This window comes from Plectropomus leopardus, chromosome 17 (assembly GCF_026936395.1).
Source record: "Plectropomus leopardus strain MGB_pleo_1.0 chromosome 17, ASM2693639v1, whole genome shotgun sequence".
In the NCBI taxonomy this organism is placed as follows: domain Eukaryota; kingdom Metazoa; phylum Chordata; class Actinopteri; order Perciformes; family Serranidae; genus Plectropomus; species Plectropomus leopardus.
The window spans coordinates 19,055,129-19,077,920 of record NC_142192.1 but is presented as its reverse complement, the minus strand read 5'-3'; the positions used below and the strand labels follow the sequence as shown (position 1 = coordinate 19,077,920).

General features: G+C 39.0%; 1 protein-coding gene and 1 long non-coding RNA gene across 3 annotated transcripts in view; one reads left to right on the top strand and one right to left on the bottom strand.

The window, feature by feature from the left end:
* LOC121958162 (immunoglobulin superfamily DCC subclass member 3) overlaps positions 1-22,792 on the top strand; it is a 53,330-nt gene that overhangs the window by 5,140 nt on the left and 25,398 nt on the right. For both annotated transcript variants that reach the window (XM_088090291.1, XM_088090290.1), the window contains exon 2: positions 15,041-15,135. In XM_088090291.1, coding sequence (XP_087946417.1) covers positions 15,087-15,135 — 49 coding nt within the window. In that variant the 5' untranslated portion in view covers positions 15,041-15,086. The remainder of the gene's footprint in view (positions 1-15,040; positions 15,136-22,792) is intronic.
* Positions 162-2,904, bottom strand: LOC148186640 (uncharacterized). The gene is made up of 3 exons (XR_015779375.1): positions 2,605-2,904; positions 2,365-2,450; positions 162-357 (listed from the first exon to the last, which is right to left on the bottom strand). It is a non-coding gene; the product is annotated as an uncharacterized LOC148186640 (long non-coding RNA).

The window sequence follows — 22,792 nt, the reverse complement described above, 5'->3', positions numbered from 1 at the left end:
ATAAACGTGCACAAACATTAGAATGTTCCTTTAATCATATTTCAGACAGATTTAATTAAATATTAATACACAGAAAACATTTGAAATGCTAAACAAATATGGTAACAATTTACATCAGCTATTGATCATTGGCTTGTAGTGAATAATTGCTATGCAGAAAAATAACATTTCTATTTTTTTATGTTAGTATATATAATATTTTAGAAATCTATACGTCAGTGAAAACAAATGACATTTGGCAAAAAACTAAAGCAATAAATGCAATAAATAACATCTAGATAACTGTAAATCTGTGCTGTTCTTCACCATTGATGCAGTTTTTGTTTCTTCGCTCTGCCTCTGCTCACTGCAGTGTGCCTACAAGGACATGCACAAATGTGATTTAGTGTCAATGATAAACACAGACTTTTGACATGATTAATATTTAGAGCTTGTCCAAGTTTGGGGCCTTGAGCTGAATGAAGCTGTTTCAAAATACAATTTGCAGTGTATTTTACCAGGTGTTTATATGTCTGTCTGCCTTTGGGCAGATTTTGTCAACGTGATAATGCCACAACTGTGTAAAATAAAAGTCACAAACCTTAACAGGTGTGTAGCTGAGATCACAATGACAGCCGAGTTTGAGGTGGTTGTGTGTCCAACCAAAGGGGCCACAAGTATAAAACTGGCCCTTCCACATTACGCACCTGGCTGATATTCACTTTGGATCATGGGTTGCTGTATTTAGGCTGCAGTGATCCCATTATAAGATGAGCTCTAATTCAGTTTAGCTTTGAAATGAAAGCATGAGTGAAAACGTTTTGGAACCGCTGGCATTAAAGGCATGGCCATACCAAAGAAAAAAAGTCTAATTCATCGTTTAGCTTGACAAAATTGTAGTAATCTACTGACCTGAGCCATGTTTAGTACCCATATCATGATTTTAACAGAAACCTACAAGATTATCAGAAATGACAATTTATTGTGGAACCTATAGCACAATCAGGCAGTGTCACTTCAAAATACCAACAGTTATCCGTAAGATATGATTGCTCACAACTTTGTCATCTGCTATGTTAAGTCTTAGCGACATCTGAATTGTGGACTTGTTTGCTGAACTGCGCCTGTTACTGTAAACCCTTTTGTTAGTACATTCACATAGAAAAGCATGTCTTTATCCTATAAGCAATACATTCATATAAAAAGACATAAAGCCAAGCCTTGTTGTATTGTCGGACAGCGCCTTGGTGTGAGTGTCAAATGTCAAATGAGTAAGCTGCGATTGTGATCTACTGTTGAGAAAGTGGGAGAGGTCCGAGACACTTCACTTCCAATTACAACACAAGTTTAGATTGCTATCAGTTACAAAATGTGATGTCCGAATTCAACTGTATTTATTTATTTAGCCATTTATTATAATGTTGCTGTAGATAAAGACGGCTGTATCACCAACATGTCAATGCTTCAGGACCTAGCCAATAAAAAGCACGTTGGAATGATAAAGCAGAACTAATTATAGAACCTCAGAGCACACGACAATACTCATCACGTGTTTATCACTATCAGATTATAATGTTTCAGATAGCAAAATTCATCACAAATCACATTTTAAAACAATTCACCAGACTCAGCATCTACGCTATATACACACACACTTTTTTAAATTGCTGCTCCATTGCTATGGCAACAGCTTTGGTTCCTGTTTACTTCCTATTAGCTACTACTTTTACAAAAGGGTGTGTTTGGAAATACTCTGAGTACCGAAACACACCCTGGCACAAACTGGACCATTTGTAAATTGGGAGTGCTGTCGGAAAATATCGTTAGGTTATACAGAACACCACACCCTTCGAGCATCAGAGCCCACTGTGAGCACTCTTGTGTGAATGAATGTGTGTTTAAATTAGCATTTGTTAATTCATATAGAAACATAACGCAGACAACTTTTGTAGTAATGCGGAGAAAATATGTTAAATGTAGCATACACTTAAAGATAGATACAGATTATTTATTTTGAATAGATTTTTTTAGGTGCCTAAAATATGTTTTGCTGAGCCTCCATGCCAATAGATTTTTTTTTTATCAAAGACACTAGCAAAGCAACATAATACATAAATAAAGCAAAAACGTCAAACAGGTTTGACTAACATGTTTGACATGTACCTTTAATTGTTCGTTACAGCTGCTAAAACCAGTTTATTTACCCAGAAGATCATTGTTGTTACTGCAACGTCACAGTGATTCAGTCTATATGTGCACGTATAGTTTTGTGCGAACTTGAAAGCTGCGGACAAGTCACTGAGTCATAAAAATCAAAACTGTTTATTCTTTTTAACCTTGGCAACAATCAATATACTTGGCTGAATTAAGTGTCAAATGAATTACCTGTTGCTTGATGGCTCCAATTCATCCCGTGAATCTTATGGATTTACCGCATAGAACCCTGTCTTATTCTTCCTGGGTGTGTCCCCCTATTGAAAAACATGAAAGGACCACATTCAAACATCCTATCAGGCCATCACTAAATAAGACAGACCTATCAAGCAGTGTTTACATGCATGTAATTTTGAATACATAACCGAAATATAAACACTGCACTGGTCTTACTGTACGTGCAGTACTTACAATAATAATAGGGGTTGAGTCCGGTCTCTGTGCCATAGGGGGTTGAGGTGAGTACACTGGCAGAGGATGCTGGGGCGGTTGTTTCTTTTCAGTGTAATATGGGTCCGCAGCAGTGTCCATTTGGTCACTTTCCGTTTTCTTACAGCACCATTGAACCAACTGAAACAACAGAGCATCAAAACAGATTGAAGAGAGTGGAAAGTAGAGAGAACAACAATTTCATGAAACTGTCCCGATGCAATTCCTCCAAAAAATAAATGGCCTAGATGTAAGTGATCCTATACATTATCCCAAAATCCTGCACCCGTTCTCAGTAATGTACCTTATTATTTATGTTTGTGTTTGACAATCATGTGAAATGTTTATAGAATAACTTCTTTTTGAATTGGTTGGTTGGTTGGTTGGTGTTTTTTTCTTGTTTGCCTTTAATTGCCCGTAATATGATAACAATAATAAATTTGTATAGAGCTTTTCTAAAACTTGTTACAACCAAGTAACAAAAACTGGGGAATAAATTAGTATACTGTATTATACCTGCCGGACTTACCATCATGATAAAGATGATAATGAGTAGTAACAAGATGGCAGCGGCTAATACTAAGAGGGCAATACCCCATCCAGGTACCCAGTCACTACTCCCATCACTGCTGCCTCCACCTGATGTTGGGTCTGTGTTTCTGCCATGTGGATTCACTGTTGTGTTGTTCACAGCTGGATCTAGAGTGGGATTTCCACTTCTATCCGTTGTGGAATGGTTTTCATGATTTGCCTTGGTGGTTGAAACCAGCGCAGTGTCATCAGACAAGTTTGATTTGCTAGAAGATGTAGGAGGATCTCGGGTTGTAGTCGTAGCAGATGTAAGTGCTGGAGTTGTGGGTGCAGCTGTAGTTGTTGGTGTTGTGCTTGTTGTGGTAGTTGTACTTATTGTGGTTATTTTAGTAGTTGAAGGTGTTGTGGTTGTAACAGTTGTATGTGTGTTGGGTATGGTGGTTGTAAGTGCTGCGGTAGCTGTAGGTGTTGTGGTGGTTGTAGTAGTAGTAGGAGTTGTGGTGGTTGTAGTAGTAGTAGTAGTAGTAGTAGTAGTAGGTGTTGTTGTGGTTGGAGTAATAACAGGTGTTGTTGTGGATGTAGTAGTTGTAGGTGGTGTGGTGATAGTAGTAGTTGGAGTTGTGGTTGTAGTAGTAGGAGTTGTGGTGGTTATAATAGTAGTAGTAGGTGTTGTTGTGGTTGTAGTAGTTGGAGTTGTGGTTGTAGTAGTAGGAGTTGTGGTGGTTATAGTAGTAGTAGTAGGTGTTGTTGTGGTTGTAGTAGTTGGAGTTGTAGTTGTAGTAGTAGGAGTTGTGGTGGTTATAGTAGTAGTAGTAGGTGTTGTTGTGGTTGTAGTAGTTGGAGTTGTGGTTGTAGTAGTAGGAGTTGTGGTGGTTATAGTAGTAGTAGTAGGTGTTGTTGTGGTTGTAGTAGTTGGAGTTGTAGTTGTAGTAGTAGGAGTTGTGGTGGTTATAGTAGTAGTAGTAGGTGTTGTTGTGGTTGTAGTAGTTGGAGTTGTGGTGGTTATAGTAGTAGTAGTAGGTGTTGTTGTGGTTGTAGTAGTTGGAGTTGTGGTGGTTATAGTAGTAGTAGTAGTAGTAGGTGTTGTGGTTGTAGTAGTAGGAGTTGTGGTGGTTATAGTAGTAGTAGTAGGTGTTGTTGTGGTTGTAGTAGTTGTGGTGATGGTGCTTGAAGATACTGGAACTTCCTTCACATTGCTGTCTAAAGAAAAACAGGAAGTATTACATATGTAGAGGGCAACTTTAAAACAGAACATATACATCACTAAAGAGGAAAAAAATGGAATTATGTGTACGACGGTAGATCTTACTGCTTGTGAAGCTCATATTAAGTTGGAGGGTTTGGGGTTTGACACTTTTGGCATTTTTTTTAAAGTAAAATTGAACGACGGCTTTGTTGATAGATGTTTGATTGAAGACTACAATTGGATTTGCAATCACGGATCCAGAGCTGTGAAAAAAAGTATTATAAAACAACACAGAAGTTAGACAAAACTACATTTGTCATTTGTAGTATTACAATCAGATAATCGTTTTAACTCTTTTTGCGAATAACAACATCTACTTCCATTTTAAAAGCGGATATAGTAATTCTGAAAAATACCTAAATTAATTAATTAATTAATTAATTAATATTTGTTGTCTCTGATGCATAGGATGCTGAAATAGTGTAGCAACATTTCCAACTTTCTGTTGTTCCACTTAACGTTAGGAAAAGGAGTCTGCACTGCCACTATCATCTCGCATCTAGCATAGAAGTTTAAATGCAGTTCTTTGGTCACTGAGAGATCAATGATATTCATGATACCTGAAATTCATTGACAGAACACCTTTATAAAAGGGAGTTGTTGGACATGTGGTTTTGTCAGAGCAGCCGTAGACACCTTTTAACTGCAAAAGAAAAGAAAAACAAATACAGATCAAGATTATGCTTTAAGTTTAAAATACAGAGAAAATAGTACAATATGGTGACAACTGACAGCATGGACTATTACATGACGCTGAACACATAAGTACTGCTATCCCTTGAACAAAATTGCAGCTGCATTGCATCCAGACTGCGACCGCTTCGATCTAGCCACATTCTCACTTGACTAAGTCACCCTGGTGATACTAAAGTGGGTATCATCATCTGCTGTTCTTGATCTTACCAGGTGACTGACTTCTTTAAACATGGTCTGATATTCTTGAGTTGCTGGGTGAAGCAATGCGTCAGTGAAAACCTTGTTGGTGATCTCCATTGGCACGATGAAGGCTCTCTGCAGAGGAAGGCTGAGTTTCTCTTCACTGATAAAGTCTTGCAGAGGAAGAGATTCAAGAGCCAGAAGCCCTGCAGATTTCAGTGTAACAAGTTAAAATACCAGTCACATATTGATGTTTATCAGTATGTATCGCTAAATGCTCTGGATATAACCACAGCGTTGCACACCCAAAAATGTGGAAGTGACTGATTTATAACATCTTTGATTTAATATTTTAACATTGGAATCTTCTGACTGCTGACTTTTAAGTGCCAGCTTTGTCTTCTGTATATGGAATATGTGTGTTACTAACAGACGTGTTAACTTATTATGAGAATAAGCGAAAGCTATTTAAATTGTATTTCCTGAATTACCTTGGTTTCAAATATTATATCTTAGTTTCAAATGTATAAAATGTCCCAAATAGTGACTTTAAATGTGTTGCCTAACCAAATTATTTGAACAGTGCATGGTTGATATGGGATATGTGGTTTAGGGTCAGGCTGCTTCAGGCTTGTGGTGGCGGGTCGGACCGGGTTGTTGAACTATCTGGTCCTTTGTGCAGGTGGTGGGGCGGGTGTACTGTAGTGTTGTACAGTGCAGTTTTGGTTAGGGAGCAGGTCTTGAAAATCCAATCTTTGCAGGACTTCGGCTCAGAAAAGGGATATTTAAACAATCATGAGTCAAGCTGGACAGCTTAATCGGCTGAAAAAGATAGTGTGAAATGACTGAAAGCTCCAGCACAGCCACTAAATGGCCCTTGTGATGAGATTGCCAAAAATATTCCAGTGGGGCCTTTAAATGGCCATTGAGATACATGATTCAAACTTCCATGTTTATATTGCCACTAGAATCTTAGCATTTAAACCTCTTGTGTCTTCAGCATGTTCAATGAATCACCAAATATTTACATTTAAAAGGAACCATGCTATAGAAGCATATTGTATATACAGTATTGTAGATATTCTTATTGCTCTTCTTAATTATGTATATATTATGTTGTGCATTGTTGCATCATACACATATGTTATATTTCTAACTTTCCATGCCATTTTTATACATTGAACTGTAGTATAAGACACATAGTTTTATATGTTACACCCCCTGCACATTATTCATATTTATAATTTTAAATATTTACATACTAGTGATGTTTGCTTTTTATTATTTCTGTATTTATACTTAATATTTTCATATACTTTGTGCTGGTACTTATTTCTACTTTCTATAACTGTCTATGCATCAGAGTGACTGTAATGAACCACAATTTCCCCCCGGGGATCAATAAAGTATATCTGATTCTAATTAGTGTTTAAGTAAATGGGCTATTGCAAAAACCTAGTACTTAGCAGGACATCTAATCTTTCTTTGATGAGTTGTAAATGATAAATGTTAATTTTGCTCTTCAAACCAGTTATTATTGCATTAATCTTGCTTACCTGAAGTAGCAATGGTCATTAAACACATAGCATTGATCCATGTCCATCTCAGTTGTACCATGGTGAACCCAAGCCAGTAAACGTTACTCCAACACTGCTCTGGTGACCTGTGGGACGCTCTCTTTGATTACATAAACGGTGTTTCATGTACCGGGTTTTATTCATCCAGGATAAGAATGGGCAGGGATTAGAGGCTGGACCACAAATGAATGATATCTCTTCCACATTACTGTTTCTATGGTTCAGACGTAAAGGCAAATCTGCTTCACATACGCCCTCAGAGTTTACTTTGGCTAGAAAATAGAGCTTAAATTAGTTTGTTTAGATATCTGTGGGCTGCGTAAACTCTTTATTACAAGTACTATCTAATCTCTCTTTTTTTTTTTACTGGCAAAAAAAAGTGTAGTGGGAGCCTGTTATGACGCCATTGTCAGGGACATTTGCTTCATTTTGTCGTAAATAAGTCTGCTGAGACCACACTCCTTCATACTTTCCCACTCGCTTAGGTTTACTTCAGTTACGCTCATAGCTGCTGTTATTTTTAAGAAACTATACCTGTATCACACTCTATTTGTACATGTGTTTCTGGTACTGTTACTACTGCTACTATCACCTGAAAAACATAAATAGAATACTTCACCCAGAAAATGTTTTGTATATCAATTAGTCACGTTGTGATACCTTGAATTCATAGAGATTTTTTTTTTTGCATACCTTCATGGAAAACTATTCACATATTGATTTATTGAATAATTGGGGACCACATTTAACATTACAGAAAACTGTATCAAAACATCCATTTTTTTAATTTTAAATTGTATATTTGAACACATATTTAAATCTTGAGAAAATAAAATATAACAAACAAATTTACAAAACTTCTTTTCTAAAAACACCCTGTCACAGTACTTTAGAATTATATTGCAAAAGCAGACTTGATTAGTTGTTGGCACATTCTTGGCAAATAACGAACAAAATCATACAAAAAAAAAAAACCCTGAAAAGGTACCAAAAAAAGAAAAAAAAACTGTGCTAAGGGGCATTTTTGAAGGGCTACAGGTATCTAGGGTGCAGGGTGGACCCCCAACCATTTTCTAATTCAAAATAAACAATAATATGCTTCACACTGGGAATTGTTTTTTGTACTTTTAGTATACAAAAGGTGCCAGAGTGCATAGATCTTATTTATGAAAAGAAGTGCCAGTGGAGGATTCACTACAGAGGTCCCAAAACACAAAAACAGAGACAGAGAGACTGTAGTTCTGAGTTGAAGCATGGGACAATGAGAGATGAGGCTGTTCTCACACCCTCTGCTTTTGACTCTTTTTCCTCCTTGTGAAGAGTTTCTCCTCCTCTCCCTGTCTGTCTGTGTTGGGTTATGATAACAGGAGTGGGATTAGGTGTGCAGGTGTCAGGCACTGAGCTACTAATCGTCTCCAGTCTTCTCTTCCTTCAGCACCAAGCTTCAACTCCAGCAGATCGTAGACTCAGCTGCACCGTTAGTCTTCTTCCAGCTTTTGAATCTCTTTACTTGTTTAAGGTTTTGCTTATTCTTGTCTCTCACCACCTGCAGCGGTATTTGGTCTGCCTCCTGCCTCTGTCCCTCTCCTGCTCTGCCTGGTAGCTACACTATATATAATCTCCCTTTTTTAAATGAATATCAGTTTTTTTAATAAATTATCTCTTGCTCCAGTTTTCAGCATCTGCCTTTTGTCTGGTGCTCGGACTCTCTAAACTGGCTTCATATAGCAGGATTGGAAAGGGACAGAGTAAAAGTGGAGCAGCTGACACAGAAGTTGCTAAAGGAGGGAAAAACTCACGAGCCGTTGTTGGTTATTGGTAGACGTGAATTTTGGGTTTTATTGTATTTGATGGCTGGAAGCATCTTTTGCCTAAGTTTGATGAGAAAGACCCTGACACATTTTTTTTTCATTGTTTGAGCGTGTGGCAGAGATTAGAGGACGCTAAAAGTGCTGACTGTGGGTAAAGCTGCAGTTCTGAAGTAGTTCCTGAAAAATATAGACAGAGATTTAGAGAATTTAGAGAATTTTAAGACAGGACAAAGAAAGAAAGAATGTAACACTGGGGGCATCGATGTATACGACATAATGTTACATTAAATATCTCTGGGCTGCTATATGCAGCTGACCTTGATCTTTTGTTTATTTCTTTTATTTCTGCAAATGTCTTGTTACAATTGGAATTTCATGATTAAATTTTTAAAAGGTGCTTTGGCCCTTTGAAACTTTGAAACTTGATTTCTATCAAAAACAATGGAAAAAGAAATTACCAAAGAATAAGCAAGCAAGCAGTTAGAAAGAATTGCAAAAAACGTACCTGAAAATGAGCAAAAAACAATGTAAGATAAACAAAAAACACCAATGGAAAAGTGAAAATTAAAATTAAAATGACATTAAAAGTGCTTAAAATGTAATAATTCTGTAAAATATTTTTAAAAAATATATAATTATGATTATTAGACTTACAGTTTTTTGAAAATTGTTCCCTAGCTTTTTTAAAAATATTTTCTCAAAATTAGCTTTTTGCTACTTTTTTTATTTACCTTTCCTTCCATGTTTTTGAAAAAGAAAAAAAAAATCTAACTAATTAGTTCAGGGTTCAATACTTTCAGTACTAGTTTCAATGCTTATGATAGGCGTCTGAACCCAGCAAAAGAAAAGGGATGTCTTTCAAGGTTTCAAAGGGTTAAAGACTATAAGTGGAATAAAACAGTTGACTTTGTTTTGTACTGGGAGCCGATAAAGTCACTGAGGTACTGTAGTAATGTGTTCAGACACACACACACACACACACACACACACACACACACACACACACACACACACACACACACACACACACACACACACACACACACAGGCTTGGGGTTACTGGTATAAGTCAGGGCTTTGCAGAAGTCTCTTTTAACCAGTAGGTGGCAGAAACTGCTTGAAATTAAATCAGTTCACCAAGAGAGGAATTACAGAAAACAATCATTTTTATTCAAATGGCTGATAAATTAAGGAATGCATTATATATACTTAAATTCAAATTTGTTTAACACTATCACTCCATCTATTTTGACAGCTTCAAATTTGTAAAATCCTGCTTGTTGTAATAACACCTGAAACACATAGACAGCGTGAGAAGTGCGTGAGCATCACAAAAGCTTTTTCTTTTTGTTTCATTGTCTGTGTTAACAAGTCAGAGCAGCCACTCTGCCTGCGTGAGTAGCACTGGTCAGGTGCATCTCATTTTTCTTGTCAGCTGCAGCAAATCTTGAGAAATGGGGGCTTGCTGATTTTTTTTCTATGTGCTATGTGCGGTTGTCAGCAGAAATAGACAGAGAAAATGGTGTTTTGATTATTATATTGACTATATAACACCATTTATTACAGTTTCAATATTTTCATCTGTCACAAGGATGAGAAAGTACAAACATCTTTTTTTTTACTCAAGCTCTCCTGCTTCTGTGTCCAAATAAAAGTCCTTTGACAACGTCTCTGTCGACTATCGCATCAGTTGTTGACACAAGGCATGTTATTGTGAAACATTTGCAGGACCGTGTTGCTGACAAAGCAGGAGCTTGCATGACTTCATACTTGAGTGGAATTTGTGCTTATAAATGTGGAAATACAGAACTCATAGCAGCAGGCAGCTCTGTAGAAGCATCACGACCACAACGCTGCCAGTGTGAACACCACAAGCGTGAAACACGTTGCAGTTTGGCGAGGTCACGTCACATGCTGCTTGGCATGCAGTATGTTGCAGGTGTGATTCTGGCAAGCCTGAACTGCAGCGCTGCCAGGAGGTTCCACATTTGGTTGTGCATCATGTGGCCTGTAGTACCTGTGGCTCTGTTTTAGGTGAGGGCTGCATGAGCCATTGCAATGTTGTAAAGGACACAGTGAGCCAGAGTGATTCTGCACACCTTCTCAGGTGTATAAAGGAGCATGCCTGTGGTGTTTCAAAACATATCCAGAGGCCTACAGGTGCGCTCTATGACATTGCGTGCATGGATATGGGCATGATTATAGCGCACATCTTGAAGGGTTATGGGATTGGCAATTTGAGTCATCAGCTATGTGTCTGGGCCATATCCCTGGTCACCCAAACTATATAAAATATTTTAGCATAAATGAAATGTAGTCAACATAAAGATGCCTTCTCACAGCTCCCTCTTCCAAACACTCACACTGCTGTCGTGGGTGTTTGGGGTTGTGTTGTCAATGTGGTAACCATGGATGTGTTGAGAATCTAGTCATGGTCATGGAGGCGGGGCCTCATTTAGTCCTATGAGAGCTGCTCATTGGTGAATGGAACAAAATAGCTCTTTTTGCTGGCACAGAACAAACATGCTTGTTGGCTGTCAGTTTCGTGTGTTCCTGTGCAACTTTTTGGCACGGTGACGTCAAGACGATGTAGCTGGAGGCTTTTGTCACTGCTAGTTTTGAGAAGGCATTTCAGGGGGCTGTATAGATGCAGGAAAACTTGTCTTGGCAGTCGGAAATGACTGATAGCCAGTGGGTAAAACCACCGTAGCCATCATGTCAGATTAAGGGGCTGACTGGAAGTTAACTTCATCCCTCCCACCTCGTCCCCTCTCCCCCCCTGCCAAAAAAGCTTGACAAAGGCCCCTTCTATGGATCAGAGGGCCAAACAGACCCCTATCACAAAGCCTTCACCTTCTACCTCGTCTCCTATTCCCATCCACAGTGCAGTACAATTTGCTCTATTTTGGATTTGCTAGCAGAGGAGCTGGAGGTTTTGCTGGATGATGCCAGGGAGACATCACCACCCACACACCAGCTCATGAACCTAGACTTTGCTTTGGCATTATTCATTTTGACACAGTTTCAGATTTGTGAAGGCTAACCTCAGCACAGAGATCATTAAACCAGCATATCAGGGCAGTGCAGCTGTTGTGATGGACAGAGAACAATATCTGGGGAGGATTTAGGTCAGTAAATTTTGGAAATTATGACTCTAAATTAAATACACCCATTTACCTTAATACTATTCCACGAGTAGAGAAAACTGTCCAGGCATTTTATAATAAAAAATATTAATGTCACCCTAAAGGAATACTTACTGGGCAGTTCTGAACCTAGACCTAAATGCACAAACACCACAATAAGTAGAGTACACCACATGACAGCGTTTGAGTAGTTTCATAGTAGTAAATGTAGTCAACAAACACACATGCTGCCACAGAAGGTTATGATTTGGTTAAGAAGTTATGAATGGTTTGGGGGGAAGGAGACACATGGTAAGGTGTAGAAAAAGGAAAACATCACATTGAGATGGGAAGCGAACTTCAGACTTATAAGTGCTCTTGCACTCCTTATATTACATTGTCACTAGCAGTATTTCAAACTGACGCCGTTTCGCAACGTGTCATGTACAGAAGATGGGCTCCGTCTAACCATCTGCTGGCGTATAATAACATCGCTGACACCGTCCAGTGGCATATCAGGTGGACATAAAAGGTGACTCTCAGTCAGGATCTGGTCAAGGTCTTATGCTGAAAAGCACTGACAAATTGGTGTTATTTGATGACGTCAAGAAGGAGAATGGGCTGCAGAGTTCAAAGTGAGACGGTTGAAGAGTTTTAAAATGTTAAGCATTGTAATGGCGACAAGAAAGAAAAAACATGACATATCTTTTGCAAACTACATTGCAGACTTTACATTTATGTTCAGCACATTTTGCATGATCATTGTGTAGTTCATCAGTATTTGCATTCTTCTGTGGCTGTGTAGTCAATACATGGTGTAAAGTGTAAAAAATCTCAGGGGATAAATTTGTGTTCAATGAATGCATCTGTCTCAGATGCTGCAGCTGTAACTTTTGCACTTTAACTAGCTCCATAGTTTGTCTCCTGAATGTTCTAGACCACATTTTTTCCACGTGGACTGATTTCATTTGTACGTTTCATATGTATCATATCAATGTTTCTTAAGTGATGTAGCATGTATGAGGACTTTGTCCCTGTATCTATCTATCTATCTATCTATCTATCTATCTATCTGTCCATCTATTCTTCCTGTGTCCGTCCTGCTTAATACTTTGTGTCTAGCATTCCAGGATTCTTCCTTGTGTTAGTTTCAGTTTATTTACATAAAGTGTCAACATTTCCACACAACATAATATCGTGCAAATGCAGTGTATTTGTGGTTTGCAGAAATTTGTGGTTTACTGACAGTTTTATAGGAGTCAGTAGTGAACATAAATAAGGAGGCAGTTAATGTAAAATGGCCTTGTAAAGAAAAATTAAATTAAATTGTTGAACCCAATGTCTAACTAATTTGTAGAAGAATTACATTACTGCAGGCAGCAGCGGACACTTGATCACTATGATTTGCAACCACAGTAATGGCGTCGCTGCTAGATAAGACATTGCACTCGCTGGATTTGTTTCACTTGTCAGTGCGTTCAAGTGGAACTGGTCACATTCACACGAAACGAAGGACAACGTCAGGTAATAACGTTGCCAGTGACAACATAATATAAGGTGTGCGAGTTGGCTTACAGGGCGGGCAACTGACTTTCATGATGGAGTCTAGTGTTCGCTGGATGTGAATTTGTTTTTTTTTTCTACACCCTACCATGGCATTGATAGGCTTGATAGGCTTTTGCCTAAACTTACCCATCCGTGACTTTGTTGCCTAACGTTAGCCATCAGTGATAGTATTGATTGACATGTGCTTATGTTGTGTTAATGTTAAGATGGGCTGCGTTATTCCACCATGTGACATCACAGTGGCGACATCCCCGGGTATGAAAAGCTGACGCAGAGGATCACTGAGAGAGGGGCATCATGTGACAAGTTGGGGTGAAAATGTGCTTAGTCAACAACAGCACATGGCAGCCAACACTGGAACGTCAAACGCACATGCTGGCACGGATGGTTAGGATTAGGGGAAGAAGACAAATGGTAAGATGTAGAGAAAAAACATTACATTCAAACAGGAAGTGAACACTGGACTCCCATGTGAAAGTCTGGGGTTTCATGCTCCTTATACTATGTTGGTACCAGCAACATTTCAACCTGACGCCATCCTGCCACGGTTTATGCACATATGACAGGTCCTGTCTGGCTGCGTTCTCAACTGATGCCATGCGTGGTGTATGTCATGTGGTGCTGTCTGGCGTATGATAAAACCGTGATTGGTTCTCTTTGGTTGTTTTCTTACCTCACTCCATCCAGTATTGTTTCATGCCGACGCGAATGGTGGATTTTGGCGTCCGGATCTTACACCAAAAGGATTGTCAAAGCAGTAGCATTTTACAAGTTCAGAATGAGAACGGGCTGAGTTTTTCAGTAGCTATCAGTGTATCTGTGAATCACAATGGTCATAATGGCCTTGGCGTAACTTTACACACACTGTCCAGCAGGCCACCAAAAAGTTTGGGCCTGAGCACATTAGCAACTTTGCAAATGTTAATCAGAGCTATACAACGTTTTCAATCAAAGGAATTACTGTTTCAAAAAATTCCTTATAGTCTAATTAGTTTTCCACATCTGTACCTTCAGGGCACATCTATCAAACACATCTACATACACACAGTTCTGGAGCAACACATACATGATCATGTAGTCAATGGGGCTCTCGTTTTACAACAGGACCAGCTGATCTCTCCCTGTGAATTCAAAATTTTTTCCAGTCTGATAACGGCTACCTGAAAAAGTCATGTTCATAGTTTTAATAAAAGCAGCTTGGACTCTGAGTGTATGTCCACCTTAGGTCACCACAGCCCATCAGGCAGGGGGCGGGGCGGGGCAGAGTGGATGGCCAGCAGCCCTCTGCTTAAATGAATATCAATCATGCCTCTCAGGCTGAGCCGCCACCCCCCCCCTGTCACCGCAGGGCTGCGATTGGCTCATAGGAGACCAACCTGCAGCGGCCGGTGAAAGCTGCTGTATCAGTGTCCATTCACTGACAACAATGAGGCTGAATAACTAATGAGCTCCGTCCAGGCTGAAGGGTCGTCCTCCTACTATTCTCATAGTAGCTTTGGACATGACCAGCAGCCATCCGTGGGCCAGATGCTGGACCAGGGAAACTACAGAATAGCAATGCTTTTATAAAAGAAAATACATTTTTGTTTTAGCTTTATCACCAAAGAAGAAACATAATAGGAGGATACAGACAGCTTTCCTGTTGGATTACTTTTTCTTATCTATTTGATTTTTTGGGGTTTTTAGGGGAAGAAGCTTTGACGCTGAGGAGGTTGGAGTGAAGAAAACCAAAATGAAACCAAGACTCTTGCTCACCTGGGTGGCAGCTTTATTCTGTTTGAGTAAGTGCAGCTTAAATTTACTTCTGTAGCTTCATTCAGCTGTTGGAGCGTGCAGGATGGGAACTAGGGGAACTTTGCCAGGTCAACAAAGCAGAGGATGCTGCTGCATCTCACACTGCTCTGTTGCTGCTTTAACTTCCAGTAAACTGGAACTCAGATCTCTGGCACTTAATAATAATCTAGTTTATATACTGAAATTCATATCCATGATAACAGCTTCCTTGTTGAAGATCCAGTTGTTCCCCATAGAACCTGTCAGTAAATTAAACAACATGTACGTTCCACCAGCATTGATCATCCTTGTATTTTAAGCTACTTAAACTGTAGCAAGCTGAAGAAACTGACTCCTGCTCTGTCCTTATTTCCACTCTTGTCAATATTTGCATGGATGTTGATTGATTTTCACTGATCCCTTGAATGAATATGCACAATATACAAATGTAATGTGGCTGTTAATGTCTGCAACTAGAACTAAGCATTGCTTTCAACAAGAACTGCACTACATGTACAAACTGACCAAAGTTCTTATCACAGCATCCACTTTTCTGACACTTCTGTCACATATTGAGGCAAAAGCTTCAGAAACATCAAGTCAAACTTCTATATATGTGCCCAAAAATGAACCTTTGACACAATTTTAAAATGCCTTATATAATGTACACATATTCATAACTTTTGTCCATTTAAACCTGCTATATTGAAAACATTATAACTTCTTTTAGACATGGGAACATCGTGCAAATTAGCTGGCCATCGTGTTACTTTCTTCCCACTTAAATATTGAAAGCAGAGCGCTACAGAATGGCCATTTATTTTGGGGTTGGGGTATCTTCCAAATTACTCCTAAAAATGGTGTCATACATTAGTAATAATGAGATTTAATTAAGAATGTTGAATAAACATAGAAGATTCAAACTGGAAGCCATACAACACTGTTTAACTAAACAAGTTTATTCTTGAACTTGAAAACAGTTGTTAAAAAAGGATCCACTCACTATCTCTCTGAAGATTTAAATAATGATAATAATGGTAATAATAATAGTAACAAAGCAGCTCTCCTTGCTAAGGAAGACTGTGAAGTGAATTTGAAAAAAGTGGTAGAAAGTGGACCTAAAGTGAAGATTTCATTTTTAACTCTTTAACTTGATTTTTCTGTTTGAGTTCGCTATAATTTTTGGGGGTGACAAAAAAAAGAAAGTTGAAAATATTAGGGTGAAGTATTTTCATTTTCCAGTTATTTACGATTATCACGTAAGTAACTTTTCTTAAAAATACCTAAAAAAGTTGAACATGGGAGCAAAAAAAGTTTTATTTGAGAAAAAAACAGTACCTTTGCATGTGCAGACAGTATACGAGACTCTGTCTTTAGCTCAGACCACAGTAAAGGGTCAGAGTCAGTGACCTCTGACCTTTAAGAGGGGGTTTGTCTCTGGGCCGTCCTGGTCAGCGGAGCAGTCTGTGGGGAGGGGGCGCTGACACAATAGACCCCCCCTAAGTCCTCAGTCTTCAGTGAGCTGACCTTCACACCCTCATCTCCATAACACTGCCCTCAGTCTGCGCGCAGATTGAGAACTTATTAAAAATATGTGTGTTGGAGGTAATCCCCCCTACAGCTGCCCGTGACCGTGTCCTCAGCAGCCCTCCCCTGTCAGGACCCCTCACTCACAGTGTCCACAGTGAAGGAGGCGGCAGAAACACCCCTCTGGTTTAATCCTCAGCGGGGACACAAAGGGCCTGTGGTGATGGAAAAGAGGCAAACATCTCAATCTGTGGAGAGTTTAGGGTAATGCTAACAGGATTTGAAGCATGTAAAGGTAGAATTATGAGACTGAAGGAGAGACCCAATATCGATCTGACTATATGAGGCGGACACTGCGCTGTGAACTTTTATCTGTCTGTTTAAATACTTTACCACTTGATTTTTGAGATCCTTAAAGGGATACAATTTTCAATAAGCTTTGTATCAAAACAGTGTGGGTAGTCTGCGTAGATGAACTGTGGTAAACTTTCCTCCATCTCACCACTGCATGAATAACCCTCCTCTTGAGGTCAATGTGACTGCACTGCCTATTTCTCACCAAAAATGTTTTCAGAAACTTATTTTAAAGTCCAGTTTCACCATAATGCTGGCAGTCTGTGAACAGGAAATGGGCGCCACTGCTTCCTGCTCAGTGAAAACGGAGGCTGAAAAAATGGAGATCAAATGATATCTAAAGATAAATCTAAACCAAGATTCAGTTACTCCGTTACTCAGCTCAAATGTTTTCAGAAATATGTTTTAGCTTACTGTTTAGCTGTAATATAATGATCTGACCAGCCGCCATTATTGTTTCACACAGACCATTCCACATTACGTCAGGTGCATAGCATTCTGGTAGTTGTAGGTTTTCTACCTTTGAGCAAAAGCACTCTTTTTCTCTGTATTCTCTCCTCATGTAGCACCAATTTCTAAGCATTTGTCTTTTTCCCTACAAAGGCAGCCTAGTTTTTGTGAGGGCCTTCTTTATGTTGGGAAAATACTTCTTTAGTGCTTATATTTCTACCAAAGTACAACCTTAGAAATCCAGTAACTGGTTGACAGTAGGGACATGTTGACAGTTTGACCACAAAGGATGAATATGTATTAAATATAAACCCCAAAATTGGTGAGATTCACCAGCAATTTTAGTATGATCATATAGTATGATTTTAGTATGATGAATGTGAATTTCTAGCTGCTTAAACTTCTGGTTAGTGGAGACAGTGGTCCCATATCATTCATGATAACTGCAAAGGACCTTACAACTTATGACTTCCACTACTCCAGTTATCATCCCATTAGATTACAGTCTAATTCGTCCAGTGTCCAGTCTCTTGCACAGTGAGGAGTCTCTGAGCTTCTTATTAGCTTGTGCTTTTTGGATGTCCTGCCAGGCGTTTTGTTTTTAATGAGAGTTGCTGCAGCTATCTTGTGAGCTGACACCTCACTGATTAAAACCACAGGACAAACAAAGAGGCCTCCTCTATCACATTCAAGATTATTGCTTATTGATCCAACTGGCTGGTGGGGACCATGTTTTTTTGGCCAAGCTTTTTAAATCTCCACTGACCATTAGAGTCAACCCCCCAAATGCAGATGGGACGTACTGGTCCCAGGAGCCCATGGGACCAATCTCAGTTTATGCATTGGTAAGCATATCGATAGGTCAAGGATATTAAGCAAGAGACCAAGTCTGATCCTACTTTAAATTTAATAGCATTGTATCATTATCAAAAATTCACTTTATACCATATGTTTTGTAGGCTTATTTACAAAATAAAGTTGTGTGAGAACGTGTTGAGTAGGGCTTGGTGTCAAACCTCAGTAAATCTTTAGTACTAGTTTGAATTTAAATGTGTCCAAAGCACAAATTTGTAAAAACTGCCAAGTTCAGAAAGTTTGCCACTTAATCAGATCTTTCCTGATTTCAATCAAAACTAATTTTTATCAAATTTTATTTTATTTTCGTAAAGGGTAATAAATAAAGAGTTTCATAGAAAGCAGGTTTATATTTCTGAATAGTATTGTTTTCGGTGCCTAACACAGATATTGTATCACCAAAAATATCAAAAAATGTCAAAGTCTTAGTGTTGGGAAACAAATTTTGACCACACTGAGCTTAAATATGTTGTTGGATGGGCAAGGCAACTTTAATTGTATAGCACATTTCATACAACAAGGCAATTCAAAGTGCCTTACAGAGCAATAAAATAAGATAAAGGTAAAAATAATTTCTAAATGATTTACAATTGTTAATAAAAATCCTTAAAAATTGCAAAAGTGAAACAAGAGGAGCAAAGATTAAAAAAAAAAATGAAATGATTTAAAACCAAGTTTAATGAATAATGAAATTACCATTTATAGTACAAGCTGAGTTAAACTATACCTGTTCAAACTGCACTGAGTCATGGACACAAGCATGTTTCATCTCTGCTCAGTGTTTGGACATTGAACTTGGCATATGACACTCAGGAAATAACCATCAGTTGGTTAAAAAAACTCCAGGCAAACAGACCCCCCCCCCCCACAGCAACAACAATAGCATGTTTGAGAAACACGGCTGACAGAACTCGCTGTCTCCAAGCAAGGACAGTTTTACTCCCATTAGGGGGACAAAGGAGGAAGCCCCGGGGCGATGGGTTTCATGCCTGCCCGGCCATTTCCCACCTTCCAGATCAGACCTTCGACTGCACAATCATTGTTTAACTGCTCCCTCCTGTGAAACAGATATATCAGAGGGAGAGGTCAGGAGCGAGCAAACAAAATAAAAGAGACTATTGGAACATATTTGCACACATGCAACTTTTGATGTGCTCTGATTTCTTAATATTTAGATCAATTATCCAAAATTTGCTCTAATGGTGTTTTTGAGTAAATCCATAAAATGTTAAACTCCAAATCAATCTTACTCTCGACACTACATCTTACGGGGCCATTTTTTCTCCATTTTATTCCACTTGTCATTCCTGGCTCAAATCCACACAGCCCTCCAAAGTCGCCTTTCAAACAGACACATCTAAAGGGTTAGAGAGCATAAAGGAAATAAATTGATGAACGGATTTGGATATGGCGCTCAAGACCCCCTTCTCTTTGTCTGTCCCTTTTTATGGGGGGATGGACAGAAATCTGTGAAGTTCAGGGGCAGTGATCGTGCTAAACAATAGCAATGGAGGGCTGGGAGAGCAGCTCAGGCTGGACGCAAGCTGCCCCCCACCCTCATCTACACATCCATCCTCCTCACCTCTGACTCTCTCATGACCCCTGAGGGGCTTGGGGTTACAGGCACAGGGTGCTAGTGTGGGGGTTGTTGGACAACCCCCTCCCTTCAAAAAAATCTCATTATAGACCTACCCCCCTATATTGAAAACAGCCCAATCTCTAATGCTATGCACTTAATCAGACCTCATGCAGGTTCAGCTTTTTTGGACATTCAGAGTTCATTTACCTCTTTCGTCTGCCTGAAAGGTTTTCATCTGACATCTTAAAGTCTTGACATACTCTCACCATCCTTCATTCATTTTGATGCACAGAGTCTCACTGGACCTGAAGCTTCAAACTAGAAACCAGACAAGAGATTGATCCTATGTCAATGTGTCAAGGCACAAAGGTTAGCTCAAAACATCTGATACACTTGTACAATCTAAGGCAGAGATACTCAATGTGCTTTGCTTGGAGGCCACCTTTGTAAAATGACAGGAGGCCAGGGGCCAGTCGCAGCACCCTCATACATACTGTATTTCTAGGTAAAAACTGATGATTACAATTAAGACTATAATGTTTCTCCCCAAAAAAAAGCCAGAGTAGAGTAAAAAGATATGTCTTTAATTGACTAAATACAGAGAGAACTTGCTATACTAATAGCCAGAGGCATCAAGTTCCACAGTTTAGGGGCAAAAAACCCAGAAAGCAAATGGAAACAATAAGGGACCTTCATCTGAAAAGATTTTGGTTAATAGAAATGATTAAGACCTGATTTCTCTAGCTGTCAACTACAGTTGAGGAGATAACCACAGAGTAAGTTAAACTTATCATCAGAATAGTTACTCCTATTTACTGAAATAATGAAAACAAATTAATGCCCATTTTTCTGGGCACCCCCTCGAAATCTTTCAAGACTCCTAGTTAAGAAACATTGGTTTGGACCGGTGATACTCAACTTACGGCTGTAGACCAAATCTGGCCTGCGATTGGGTGCTAGGTGGCCTGCCAACCATTTTCTAATTCTCAATAAAAAGAGATTGACACTGAGAAATGTTTTTGTATTTTTAGTATACATAAGATGTCATAGTGCATACAAAAATATCAAAATAGAGCTTGTTTAGTAAAAAAAAAAAAAAGCAAGTGCAGGATCCCGTGCACCCAAACCCTTAATATCCCCAAATCCTAGAAATTTTAAAAAATCCTAGAAACATCCCTAAAATCCTTTTAACGTCCTGAAATTCCAGAAACATCCTAAAATCCTACAAATGTCCCAAAATCATAGAAACATCCTAAAATCCTTCAAACATTCTAAAATCCTAAAAAAAAATCCCTAAAATCCTAGAAATGTCCTAAAATCTTACAAATGTCCTTAAATCTTAGTAACATCCTTAAATCCTAGAAATGTTAAAATTCTACAATTGACCTAAAGTACTAGGAACATGTATGGGGCTTCTGCAACTGGCCCCTGGCATACTGTCATTATGTAAAAGTGGCCCCCAAGCAAAGCAAGATGAGAATCCCTAGTTTAGACTATTTCTGAACTTCCACGATCATATCTAAACAAGGAACAATACTGTTTTAGTGACCAGTCTTTCAAGGTAATCTTGCAGCGTGTCTTCAGTCTTGGGCCTGCTCCTGTATGTACACACTGTAATGTTGATTATCGAGTGGAAACCAGGCACAGAAATTCAATGTTAATCTGTATTAGTGCTTTATGAACCAATACCCTTAAAGAGTCCTACTATGACATAACCTTGTCCTAATGGGACCTCATTCATACACTCTGCTGCATCAGAGATCAACACTGGCCTTTTAGGCTTCACAGGCTGCAGCACCATGTGTTCGATAACCTCGGCCACAGAACGTGATGCAAGTCCCCCCTTGGGAGCCCTGAATTTCATTACCAGGCCTGAGGGATGGGAGGCTCAGGGGTGTTTGCAGGGCTCTATCAGCGCAGACCCACAACCCTCTCTGCTGGCTGTGTCTGCTGAGTGGGAGCTCTCTCATTAAGGAGGGCAGATGTTCATTTCTTGATGTGACACATCAGTGAAGCCAGTGACGGAGGTCATGAGGAGGGGGAACAGCTCTGCCGAGTGTTCAGGTTTAATACAGGAAAATCTGTAATCTGATGAGCGGTTTAAAACCTCAGAGCCATGTCATCAGCTATCTTGTATGAGTCATCAACCTGCTCGTACCAAATTCTAATCTGTTTCTCCTAAACCCTCCCTTATATGAAATAAGGAGCGAAAGAATAAAATGCACAAATTATTTTGCTGTATTCACAGGCTACTCAGAAGTGAGACCACACCAGTAACAGATAAAACAACTCAGAGCTGAGACTTGAATTTGATCATTAAAACACATTTCTGAAATTGTGCAGGCTAAATTATAAACCAATCAAGTTTTCTGGATCTCACTCACAGCAAATGAAGTTAATGCAGTAAGAGAGGGAAAAAAAGCAAGAGACAAGAGGAGGGCTGTTTCTTACGAGCTATAATTTAAGAATTTGAGAGTCTCAAATTGTCTCATAAAGTCTCATATTGATGTTAAACTGAGCTCAGTTATGTCAAGGAGACATTGGCTGAATAAAGAAGAGATCTTATTTTGAATTTTCTCAGGTCTTTGCATTAAGGAGATTTCTATCCGTGGATAATTTTGGTTTTATGCCCCCACCCCTGAGGATAAAATAAAGCCTGTACACTTACTCTATGCCACACAAGTTTGATGATGACAACGTTTTAATCCTACTTGGACCTTCATATGGTCAAATTGTTTGAAAAGATGAGACCACACTTATATTTCTATACAATACACACACAAGGTTGATGAGCTCCATGGTTGCTGTGTGGTGAACCATCCGATACACTCAAAGTTATAAACAACTGACAATCAACAATTCAGTAAATTATGTGAAAAACATGTATCATCACACAGCAT